General features: G+C 37.1%; 2 protein-coding genes across 2 annotated transcripts; one reads left to right on the top strand and one right to left on the bottom strand.

The window, feature by feature from the left end:
* The first annotated feature begins 162 nt into the window (after positions 1–162).
* Positions 163–434, top strand: LOC120218656 (glycine-rich protein 23-like). Its single transcript, XM_039215581.1, has one exon. The coding sequence runs from the start codon at positions 201–203 to the stop codon at positions 432–434; it is 234 nt and encodes a 77-aa protein (XP_039071512.1). The 5' UTR covers positions 163–200.
* Positions 435–11,418: 10,984 nt separating this feature from the next.
* Positions 11,419–12,954, bottom strand: LOC120218603 (aspartyl protease AED3-like). The gene has a single exon (XM_039215538.1). The coding sequence runs from the start codon at positions 12,901–12,903 to the stop codon at positions 11,596–11,598; it is 1,308 nt and encodes a 435-aa protein (XP_039071469.1). The 5' UTR covers positions 12,904–12,954; the 3' UTR covers positions 11,419–11,595.
* Positions 12,955–13,343: the final 389 nt, after the last annotated feature.

A 13,343-nucleotide genomic window follows, 5' to 3' on the forward strand; every position in this document is an offset into this window, starting at 1 on the left:
TTAATTAAATAAGAATAATAAACGAGACGTTAATCAATTAATTTTAAAACTAAATTAATTAAAATCTGATTTTGACCATTCGACTAGTCACCATATTGCTAGTATAAATATTGAAACGTTTTTAACTTCGTCACTCACATTGCAGTCTTGAAAATTCATTTTTATAGCCAAGTCGTCAGAGAAAGCTATCACTTTTGGAAATGGGTGGCAAAGGTGGAAGTGGCGGAGGAGGCAAAGGTAGTGGCGGAGGAGGCAAAGGTAATGGCGGAGGCAGCGGTGGCGGAGGAGGCACATCCAAAGGAGGCGGTGGGGGATCGGGAATGATGGTGGCTCCAGGTAGTAAAGGTGCAAGTGTTATTTCAAGGGGAGCTTTTGAGAGCAACCCACAGGCTTACTTCGCCGGCCTCCATTCAAGCGGAAAGGCCAATAAATAAGTGATGTAATGTTGCTGGAAAACATGCTTTTGGAAAATTTCATGTATTATTTGTAGTAAAGTAATACATGACTAATTAAATAAATATTATCTTTGTTATAAATTCCGATATTTCTTTATATTATTACTAAAGAATTGAAAGGTATATTTACTGAATCATGGTTGAAGGGTTTATATAGGAAGAATTCTAACCGAATTACATTATCAACATGAAAAGATAAAGTAAATAAACACAGTCAAATAAAAGATAGGCTAAACTATGCATTTAATACCTAAACTATCAGTTTTAATTCGTTTTAATACATGAACTTTCAATTTTTTCAAATCATATTTAAAGTTTAGTTTTTGTTTCATTTTTAGTACCAAAACTTAAGTGTTAAAAAAATAAAAGTTTTGAGAAAAAAATGAAAGTTTAGGTACTAAATTGGATCAAAATTGATAGTTTAGGTACTAAACGTGTTAAGTTTTTAACGATAGGTATTAAAATGAAACAAAAAATTAAATGTTAGGTATGATTTTGAAAAATAATAATTAAACTTTGGGTATTAAAACGGATCAAACATGATAGTTTAAGTACTAAACGTGTAATTTACCCTAAAAGATATCAAATGATAAAACAAATTAACAACCCATTTGAAATTCAAATGATTGTGTCTTTAATTACTGCTTTCGTTGATTTTTTTTATAAACTGTTGTAATTATAGGATAAATAAGGTATTGGATGATTTTCAAACACCAGGATAACATAATATTTAATCTGTAACACAATATGGTTTCTTTATTTTCCTCAGTTAGCATTGAGATTGTTGATGTGTGTTCATGTCAAGGAATTAAAATTAAAACCCACTCTCAATAAGATCATTTGTTAAAGGCATCATGATAAGAAGACCCGTCCAAATATGTAAGTTTCATCAATTCCCTGTTCTTTTCTTTGGTAAAAGGGGTTCAAATTTTCGTTAATCTATTTGTTTTTTTGGCGAAAAGATTGAATTTTGTTAGGAAATAAACCGAGTACAAGTAATTTTCCTATAACCAGATTAGTGAGAATGCGAAATAAAAGCGGAAAAATAATACCCGAAAATTGATAACGGAATTCAGCCAATTGTGCTTACGTCTCCGGGCTGCTGCAGATCTTTTACTAAGAGAAAATTTACAGGTGTTTACACAACACACTTGAGAGAGAACTAGAAGATTTTGGGATGATTTTGAAGCTAAATGAGCTAGGGTATTTATAGTTGAAACTTAGGGACTAATCTTTGAAAATACCCTAAAGTTCAATGACTCAAAATAATTATCCCATGCCTAAAATTCAAAGAAATGGGCTGCCTAACTTTGAAATCAAAGCAGCCCCCTTTTTGACTAATTAAAAGCAGCCGGTGGCTTTTTAATTTTCAACAATCTCCCACTTGAAGACTGATTTTAATCTGTCTTCACACCTCGATCGATGCAGCAGCATTTCTGGTCTTGTTATTCTAACATGCCAACTGAAGCTGAACACAACTTCAGTTTGTCCGTAGTCACCGTCTTTGTCAACATGTCTACCGGATTTTGAGCTCCACTAATCTTTTCAAGTTTCAAAATCCCATCTTCCAGAAGAGACCGGATAAAATGATATCGCAATTGTATGTGCTTCGTTATGGAATGAAAAGACGGATTCTTTGCTAGATGGATAGCACTTTGACTGTCGCAATACAAGACATTGTTTTCTTGTTTCTTGCCTAACTCTTCCAAGAAACTTTGGAGTCAAACCATCTCCTTGCTGGCTTCCGTAACAGCGACATATTCTGCTTCAGTTGTGGAGAGAGCAACTATCTTCTGTAGTTGAGAAACCCAACTCACTGCGGTTCCTCCTAGAGTATAGACATACCCTGTAGTGCTTCTTCTGATGTCGACATTTCCGGCTAAGTCAGCATCTACATAGCCTGTCAATATCGTATCTCCACCTTTGAAACAAAGTGCTTTGTTTGTGATACCCCGCAGATATCTGAGGATCCATTTGACTGCTTCCCAGTGTATCTTGCCCGGATTATTCATGTACCTGCTAACAGCTCCCACTGCATGAGCAATATCTGGTATGGTACAAACCATGGCATACATCAGACTTCCAATTGCTGAGGCATACAGCACCTTCACCATGTGTGCACGTTCTTCCTCCGTCTTTGGTGATTGGTCTTTGGAGAGTCTGAAATGAACACCTAAAGGTGTACTTACTGGTTTAGCATCTTGCATGTTGAACCTGGAGAGTACTTTTTTTATGTACTCAGCCTGTGATAACATCAAAGTTCCCGACTTTCTGTCTCTCTTGATCCTCATCCCAAGAATCTGCTTTGCAGCGCCTAGATCCTTCATAGCAAACTGCTTCGACAATTTTTGCTTCAAGTTTATAATCTCTTGCATATCTGAGCCTGCAACGAGCATGTCATCAACGTACAATAATAAAATAATGAAGCTGTTATCGAACCTCTTGATGTAGCAACAATGATCTGCTTGGCATCTTGTAAAACCACTGCTACTCATGAAACTATCAAACTTCTTGTACCACTGTCTAGGAGCTTGTTTTAAACCATACAAGCTCTTCTTCAACCTGCATACCAGGTTTTTCTTGCCTTCCTCTATGAAGCCTTCTGGCTGCCTCATATAGATTTCTTCCTCTAAATCACCATGAAGGAAATGTGTCTTTACATCTAACTGTTCAAGATGTAAATTTTCTGCAGCTACAATTTTCAACACCAGTCTGATTGTAGACAATTTTACGACTGGAGAGAAAATTTCATTGTAGTCAATACCTTCTTTTTGCTGAAAACTTTTGACAACCAATCTTGCTTTGTAGCGTTTGCTCCCATCGTGCTCTTCTTTGATCCGTCTGATTGTAGACAATTTTACGACTGGAGAGAAAATTTCATTGTAGTCAATACCTTCTTTTTGCTGAAAACTTTTGACAACCAATCTTGCTTTGTAGCGTTTGCTCCCATCGTGCTCTTCTTTGATCCTGTAAATTCACTTGTTGTGGAGCGCTTTCTTGCCTGGTGGTAATTCAGCTAATTCCCACGTCTGATTTGACATAATCGAGTCCATCTCATCTTTCATGGAAGACTCCCACTTGACTGAATCCTCCACCTGCATTGCTTCATCATAGCACTCTGGTTCACCATTGTCAGTCAGCAACAAGTAGTGCAAAGAAGGCGAATAACTGCGGTTGACCTGTCTTTGTACATCACATTTTCATTGAAAATGGCGTCTCTGCTTCTGATGATCTTTCGATTTTCGTAGTCCCAAAACCGGTAACCGAACTCATCGCCACCGTAACCAACAAAGACGCATTTGTTGGACTGGCATCAAGTTACTTCTTTCAGCAGAGTTTTGTACATAAGAAATACAACCAAACACTCTTAAGTGAAATGTTATTTTTTCTTGCTCCAAGCTTCCTCTGGTGTTCCGCCATCCAAAGGAACTGAGGGCCCACGGTTGATCAGGTAAGCTGCAGTGTTGATAGCTTCAGCCCATAGAAATTTGGGCAATCTGGCATGTATCCTCATGCTTCTGGCACGTTCATTTAGAGTTATGTTCATGCGCTCTGCTACGCCATTCTGCTGCGGTGTTATGGGAACTGTTGTCTCCATCTTGATCCCATTGTTTGCGCATAAATCTCTGAATCTACTGTCTCTGTACTCTCCTCCATTGTCACATCTCAACCGCTTGACTTTCAAACCAGTCTCATTTTCCACCATGGCCTTCCATTTTCTGAAGGTATCAAAGACTTCTGATTTCTTCTTCAAAAAATAAACCCACACATTCCTTGTTGAATCATCGATGAAGGTGACATAATATAGTGAGCCTGCAAGAGATGGAACTGGGGATGGTCCCTATAGATCAGTATGAACCAATTCTAACCTTTCTGCCTTGGGAGTCTTGCCAATCTTTGTAAAGCTGACTTTCTTTTGTTTGCCAAAGATGCAATCCTCACATAGTCCGACATCTACATTCTTTAGATCCAGCAGCTTCCCTTTTGACAAAAGTGTCTTGATCCCTTTCTCGCTCATATGGCCAAGCCTTTGGTGCCATAGGTTTGATTTTCCATCAGCATATGCTACTGCAATGATATTCTCTAAATTTGAGGTTACATAGAGAGTACCAGTCTTCTTTACCACGAGCAATGACGAGTGCTCTTTTGGTAATCTTCCATTCACAGCCTGAAAAGGTTGTACTATATCCTTCTCCATCAAGCTGTCCAACAGAAATCAGATTTATTTTGAGGCCAGGAATATGTCTCACTCCTGTCAGTTCCAGGTGGTCTGGTTTGGCAACTTTAGTCGGATGTCTCATTTTCCGACGATCTTCAAGGTTTCATCATCAGCTAGATGAACCTTCCCAAAATCACCACTGACATAGTTCTCCATGATTTTTTGGCACGGGGTGGAGTGGAAAGATGCTCATGAATCCAAGATCCATGATTCAATCGGACTGTTGACGCTTAGAATCATGGCATCACCTGTCTCCTCTGTCATGTTGGCAGATTCTTGTGCGCCGGTATTTTTCTTCGGTGCTCAGCAATCTCTTTTGAAGTGACCCTTCTTGCCGCAATTATAACAGGTAAAATCTTTATTTCCTGTTCTTGATTTTCCCCGTCTGGATTTGGATCTGCCACAATTTGAATTTCTTTCTGAAGTTCTCCCTCTAGGCTCCGTGTGCAAGGCTGAGGAGGTTGATGCTTCACCCGATTCTCTCCGTCGAATTTCTTCGCTCAGTACCAGATCCCGAACATCGTCGAATTTTAATTTTGTTGTTTCCCGACGAACTGATGACTGCTGTAACAGTAGCATTCCAACTGTCTGGTAGAGATGATAAGAGAATTAAAGCTCGAACTTCATCATCGAATTCAATTTCCACTGAACTCAACTGGGTTGTGATTGTGTTGAGTTCATTTAGGTGTTGTGCCACCGATGCTCCTTCCGTCATCCGTAAATTGAATAATTGCCTCATCAAATGAACTTTGTTTGAGGCCGATGGCTTCTCATACATACTGGAGAGAGCCGCCATAAGACCCGCCGTGGTCTTTTCCTTTGCTATGTTGAAAGCAACATTGCAGGATAACGTCAATCGGATAACTCCGAGGGCTTGTCGGTCGAGAAGAGCTCAGTCTTCATTCTTCATGCCCTCTGGTTGCTTTCCTGAGAGAGGTTGATAAAGATTTTTCTGGTACAGAAAATCTTCAATCTGCATCTTCCAGAAGCCAAAGTCCGCACCATCGAACTTTTCAATTTTCACCTTCCCTTCGTCTGCAGCCATCGCTTCCACTCGAATCTGGCTTCTTTTGGATCGTTTCTGACAATTCTTGCGAACCACCGTGTATTAGAACACCACCGTCGATAAACTCGTATCGTCAACCGAATTTCACTATTCACGAAATTCACTATTCACGTGAATAGTAATGAATAGTAACCTTGCAGGAAAAATTGACAAAATTCACAACCAAAAGCTCTGATACCAGTTGTTAGGAAATAAACCGAGTACAAGTAATTTCCCTATAACCAGATTAGTGAGAATGCGAAATAAAAGAGGAAAAATAATACCCGAAAATTGATAACGGAGTTCAGCCAATTGTGCTTACGTCTCCGAGCTGCTGCAGATCTTTTACTAAGAGAAAATTTACAGGTGTTTACACAACACACTTGAGAGAGAACTAGAAGATTTTGGGATGATTTTGAAGCTAAATGAGCTAGGGTATTTATAGTTGAAACTTAGGGACTAATCTTTGAAAATACCCTAAAGTTCAATGACTCAAAATAATTATCCCATGCCTAAAATTAAAAGAAATGGACTGCCTAACTTTGAAATCAAAGCATCCCCCTTTTTGACTAATTAAAAGCAGCCGGTGGCTTTTTAATTTTCAACAAATTTTTAGAGTGGGTTTTGGTTTTTGGGATAAAAGGTATGTAGTTTTCATAACAATTAAAGTCCAAATTTGTTTTAAAACCTAACTTTGAAATCTTAAATTGTTTATAGTGTTTGAACCATCTGTGAACATATTGATGGTTTCCCAGGTAAATGGATCGCACGTATCCAAAGGATCAAAGCTATTCTAAAGAATGAAATGGAAGAAAGCTGAAGTGGAATAGTCAAAGTAAGTGATGTATCAATGTAAAATAAGTATTAAACTGTAAACTCTAAACCCTTGTTTATATTACAGCCGAATGCCATTGAAACTACATACAGTGGAAGTGGCGGAGGAGGCAAAGGTAATGGCGGAGGCAGCGGTGGTGGTGGAGGCACATCCAAAGGAGGTGGTGGGGGATCGGGAATGATGGTGGCTCCAGGTAGTAAAGGTGCAGTGTTATTTCAAGGGGAGCTTTTGAGAGCAACCCGGCTTCCATTCAAGCGGAAAGGCCAATAAATAAGTGATGTAATGTTGCTGGAAAACATGCTTTCGGAAACTTTCATTTATTATTTGTAGTAAAGTAATACATGACTAATTAAATAAACATTATCTTTGAATAATTGCCAATATATCTTTATATCATCAGATTCATCACTGATTGGAAACAATGCTCTATTTAATCAAAGTTAAATAAGTCCTCGGAAGATGCTTGTAACATCCTCAATACCGGGTCAGTGATTAAAGTGTAAGATTTTAAAATTTCAATGACCAAATTAAATAAATCGAAAAGTGAAGAAATTAATTGAAATATATTGTGTAGGATGAATTAATAAGTGAAGGAGAAGTAAAAGGGTAAAAGGGTCATTGAGTAAATAAAATAATGAATTGTGGGTATTATAATACCCATGTGGATGAATTGAAGAGATAAGTTTTCAGAAACTTATCTTCTTCATCTTCTTCTCCCAAACGTGAAGCATACAAGCTCAAGGTAAGAATCTAAATCTTGGTTGTTTCTTTGATTTTTGGTTTAGTAATGAAAGTTTGAATGTTATATAAGCTAAAGTAAAGCTTATATGACATTAAAACAACAAGATAAGTGTTTTAGAGATGGATTTGAAGAATGGGTTTTTAGATGAAATTTTGATATGGATGAGTTTTTGAAGTTTGAATAAGATTTTTGACTTGTCAAGAGGTTAATTAAGGAGTATGAAGTGTTAGAACTAAATTTAGAACATGTTGGAATTTGAGTGAGATTCTTGAATTCTGTGTTGATGATTGGATTTGTGAGGTTAAGAGGTATTGAATGGGTGGTAATCAGTTTAAGTAGGTGTATAAGAGTTAGATATATTAAAGGAGGTGAAAGATGAAGAGTTGAGATGAAAAGAGAGTGAATTTCGTACTTGCAATGGGATTTCTGGGTTGTGTGCATCAATGCATCTTCAATGTGCATCGATGCACTCTCAAATAAACAAACATCGAATGCAATTAATGCATCGATGCATAAGGAGTGCATCGATGCATCCCCTTAAAATACAAACATCGAATGTCATTTATGCACCGATGCACAGATCATGCATCGATGCATACCTTCATTAAAAGATGAAAATAGCTTTTCTTTTAGCCTAAGAAATGATAGTTTAGAATATATTAATTAGTATACTGATAAGTATCAACGAATTATTATGTAGATACAGAGCTTAAACAAGTTCACGAACAATTTCCCGGTAAGATTGATCGAGGAAAAAGTAAAGAAATATAGGTGAGTGCATATGCATAGCCTGAATATAATAGTATATTCAGTTCTAGACTTGTGATAAGTCTAGATTCAATATTTTGATACATGATCACATTTCATATTATGATACATGACATGAATTCATATTATATGCATTATGTGACATGAATATGCAGGAAAAGTTATATGAGCTATGTGATAAAGGTATGAAAAATGATATGTCTATGTGATAAAGGTATGAAAATAATATGTCTACGCGATATAAACTATGTGAATTGTGAAAGCCCATGTTATGTAGATGAGAACTATACGTATAGTTGGCATGCCAAGAGTAGAGGGTCTACGCGGTCCTTCAGGACAAATTCTACGTGGTCCTTCGGGACATATATGTATTCTTTGGAACATGTATGAGGTCTTTTGAGACAACTACTTGATCCTTGGTATATGTATATGATTCTTTAGGAATTTCTATGTGGTCCTTATGGACAATATTATATGGCACTTCGGTGCAAAATTCTACGCGGTCCTTCGGGACAAATTCTACGTGGCACTTCGGTGCAAATTTATACGAGCTGTGGTGACAACATTTGTGCACAACCTCACAGTACTCACATACCTCGGGTTCTCATTATTGTATCATGGGCTATTGAACTTATTGAATATATGATTTCATGATATTGCATTTCATTATGACATGTTCATTATATTTTATTGTCGTTATTATTATGCCTCACTAAGTCGATGACTTAGCGTGTGAGTGTTTCACACGTAGGATCAGAGAAGATAGACAAGCAAGGTTAGACATTCGGGACAACAATACTCCTACAACTATCAGATCAGAAGAACTTTAAATAGTATGTATTATTACGTGATAAATAGTTTGGCATGTAAATAAAGTCTTTAAATTATGTGTGCTCTGATCAAGTTTTCTAATGTTTTAAACGTATTTATGTAAATATAAATGTATAGTAATGAACGGTGAAATTTTTACGAGTTTTTATGTATTTTTACGAAAATACTGTAGCAGTGCATCGATGCATGAATTTGCTTCGATGTTTTATGCATCGATGCACTGTAGCAATGCATCGATGTACTGTAGCACTGTTCATCATTGTTCATCACTGCTCAAGGTTCTGTTCATACCGTATTTTACTGTTCATAAATACATTTTTATCTCAAAATTTTATAACAAACACAATTCAACAATATCTGATCATATTTTCTTAATATAAGTTTAAATGTTATGATATTTTACAAGAATAAAGGTTTTAAAATGTCAATGTGACATCTAGAACTCGTATCCGGGTCGGATACAGGTTGGGGTGTTACAATGCTCATATTTTGCCTAGTTTCTTAAAACTTCAGTTGTTTGTGGAGAGAATTATAGGCAAGATTTGATCCATGAACTTCGATGATGTCAACTTTTTACCCTAAAACATCAGTATGATATGATATGGTTTGGGGTGTTCATTAATTAAATTTAAAGATTTAAATTTTTGCATGTCTAATGAATTGATTACTTAATTCAGATCTGTAAGAGAATTATTGTTTCAATATTCGTTGGCAACATTACCTGCTTGATTCATTTTCTATCCTGGGTTTGGAATGTTACATCTTTTATCCCTCAAGGCATCTTTCTTGCCTTTTAGGGTGCGTTTAGTTCACGGAATGTAAGATTACCAGTGGGAATAAAATATTACCAGGGAATAGGATTACTGAGAATGTTGTATTTTTGTGTTTGGTTGGTTTAGCAGGAATGTAAGATTACCGTGTTTGGTTAAAGGAATAAAAGATTATTGAAATGTATATTTGACCAAATTGTCCTTATTATATATTTGTTTTTTAACAAGTTGAATTCTACTATAATATTACTATAATTAATTTATATATTTTCTTTAAAAATTTTAAATTCATAAAATTTATATAATTTTTTTACAAAATTGAAAATATAAAAAAGTTTAATGAAAGGGTAAAATTTTATTTTAACCCCTGAACTTCATATAAAATTTTAATTATAGATTTTTTTTGTAAATCTAAAATAGTTTAAGAATAAATTTGTAATTTAACCTTCGTAGAATTTTTTATTATTTAATGACAGAAGAATGATATTTTTGGAAAAAAAAATTAAGGGCGTTTTAGTCCAAAACGCCAGTAATCCAACAATACCTAAGGGAAGGGAGGTAATGACATTCCCAGTAATATACCCCAAAAAAATCCACTGTTGGTAATAAAAGATTACCGGGAATGAGATTACCGACCAACCAAACGGGGAAATGTGTATTCCATTCCCCTGATAATTTCATATTCCCCGGTAATTCCACATTCCCCGAATCAAACACGCCCTTAAAGCATCTTCTACCTTGACCCTTCAATGCGTGGTCTCCCCCACGATTTCTATCCAGGGACGAATGTGTTGGGGTGAAAAACCGAACAACTGAAAACATGTGGAAGCATAACAAGTGTTCTTTCTCTCTTTATAACTCAAGTCAATAATTATGATAGGTACAATAGTACAAAATATATTATCTAGTAATACTAATCAACCACAAGTCAACTATGTAATCACAACAAGCATAAATTGAAGCATTAAATTTTTTACGTGAAAAATCACTTTAAATCAAGTGTAAAAATCACGAGACTTTAAATCAAGAATCGTTATTTGATGATTGTGATATTCGCAATGATCATAATAATACCCATTATATATGCAATAATAATAAATGCAACGTAACAAAAAATGCAATCACAACCGTTATTTAAATCCTTATTGTAACCTATTGATGAAGTTTAATGCAAACTTATTTTAATAATGTATTTCTCAATGGAGAGTTAGTTAAGGACCGTTAGATCCAATTACTCATTCAATTCTCATCTAGTACACTAAAATCATAGCTTAAGCTACTTCCATTCCTTTTCACAGTCAATCGCACGAGTGTAATATATATTCACAATGATTGTAATAGCATTCGTTCAGAAAAGGTAAAATCTTTTTGAGCCAAAATAAAATAAAGTGTCACAATACGATGTAATCGAATCTACATTATATAAACACGGAAAAGGTTGAGCGAGACTCCATCCTAGATTTTATTATGCAATAAAAACTCGTCCCTAAAGAAGGGAGGAGAGGGAACTGAAGATCTTAGCCGATCAAAGGTTTACCGGCTTTTTGATCCCGGGGCATTACCGGAGGGCACTCCACAATAATAATAAATGCAACGCAATAAAAAACACGACCGCAATTATAATTTAAAACTTTCGTTGTAACGAATAGGTTAAGTTTTAAGACAAACTGATGTTAATAATGTATTTCAGCACACTAAAACATAGCTTAAGAAACTTCCATTCCTTTTCACAGTTAATATATTGCACATATAATAACAAAAACAACCATTCCTCTTCACAGTTAATATATTGCACATATAATAACAAACATGATTTTTGTCATGTTTATTAACTAAACCCTATTCCATCTAATAAAAACATTGAAAAAGCTTACCCATAACCACAAAGAAGGCAAAGAAAGAGCAAATAAAATAAAGCTAATTAAGAGACTTAGTTGCAAGCTTCACGAGCAATTCCCAAGCGAGAATTGATCACATCGAACAAAATTCTATGGTTCTGCTGCTGCAAATTGGCTATCACATTCATGCCGGCGTTCACGTTGTTCGGAACCGGCGCCATTGCCAAGCAAGCCCGATTTCCGGCACTGGTGTGCAAGAAGCTGTTTTCCATCGGCAATGTCATCGACAAGCCTTCGAAATGTAATGTTATTAAAGGTGCTTGTGCTTCGGCTGTGGCATCAAAGCATGTGTCAAATACTCCTATTGTTGTAAATGGGCCTTTCACATGCTTCACAAACTCGTCTCGGATTGCGTTGTAAACGGATTGGACGAATCGGGTTACAACAGTACCCGAATCGATAATGGTCCCCGCCCCGGTGGTCGGGTTAAATGCTAGGTATTCTGGGGCTATGGGAACTTGAACTCGACCGACACTAATTCCGGTTAGGTTAACATAATAAAGTGAGGGTCGGTGAGGGCTTTTAAGAAGCGGGGTAGTTCGAATATTCTTGGGTTGACCCACTGGCCCGAGTTTGAGAGAACCCGAAAAGTAGTAGGACTTGAAACTTGGTAAACAATACGAAAAAACACCTGAATATAGTGCCCCGGATTGCGAAATCAGTGACATGGGCCCCCGACCCAAACCCAAGAGGCCTTGGGGAGGGATTGACCCACCAGAGACGCTGTTTATACATCCAAAAGTAAAATCCGGGACAATATCGTTTGCTAACCGTAAGGCATCTTGAACCAAGTGGGCCGAAAAGGATGAATCTCCACCGTAAGATTGGTTAAAAGAGCAAACAGCGGTTCCCGTCGCCGGGCACGAGAACCCACGGACATGGGTGCATTGTGGCAATGAGCAATCCAACAAACCGTAGCTCGTCGAAGTGTTGGGTGAGAAAGTGGTGGCCGAGCACCCGGTGCAGCCGGAGCAAGGGACCCAAGCCACATCATTACTAGTGTCCAACACCATGAACATGAGCTGACCAGGAGTGCCAATCTTAACCCGGACAACATAGTTTCCGATGTTCAAAACTTGTTGGCCCGAAGCAATTGGAACCGCAGTTGTCTTTTGTGCCACAAGGGTCGACAAGTACTTGATCCTGGCTGGATCTTTTGAGGCCATGTTTATGACCGTGTCGAGCCATGAGTCCGGTTTTGGTGGGTTGAACGGTGAACATTTGCCGTATATAGGGATGACTGATAGGTCCGAACCATCCGGCTGAGAGCCGCAAGGGTCTAAAGCCTTGGTGGTCGGGATAAGAAGAGCTAGAAACAAGATACTGACAGTGAAGTCCATGCTTTCAGAGCTAAGAATACCTCAAGGATGTAGCGAGTTGTTGCATTAGATATGAGAAGGGAGTAAGACTTCTTATACATGCAAATAGTGTGCTTTGAATTACCGAAATAGCCTTGTAATTGTGAAGCATGTCATTGGGTATGTCAATTGTGCTAGGGATATAAATAAATATAAATATATATGGAAAATAAGGTGAGTGACCAATCCTATAATGGAAAAGAATAGGCCGCAAAAACTGTCACTATGTGCAATGATGTACGATAATTGCTTAGAAAGGACCCCCTACTAATGCAATGCACAAAAATACAAAGCGAACTACCCTATAGTTCCATACGAAGAAGAAGATGATGCAATGCTTTTAATTTCACACATTGCCCCTTCTTACCCACCAAAATCTCAATCCTACCAAATTGAGCCAATAATAAGTATTTCCTTGTTAA

This window comes from Hibiscus syriacus, unplaced genomic scaffold, assembly GCF_006381635.1.
Source record: "Hibiscus syriacus cultivar Baekdansim isolate YM2019G1 unplaced genomic scaffold, ASM638163v2 tig00110198_pilon, whole genome shotgun sequence".
Lineage (NCBI taxonomy): Eukaryota > Viridiplantae > Streptophyta > Magnoliopsida > Malvales > Malvaceae > Hibiscus > Hibiscus syriacus.

Excerpts from the sequence above, each read along its gene's own strand:
- LOC120218656 (XM_039215581.1), top strand. The coding sequence starts at position 201 with ATGGGTGGCAAAGGTGGAAGTGGCGGAGGAGGCAAAGGTAGTGGCGGA.
- LOC120218603 (XM_039215538.1), bottom strand. The coding sequence starts at position 12,903 with ATGGACTTCACTGTCAGTATCTTGTTTCTAGCTCTTCTTATCCCGACC.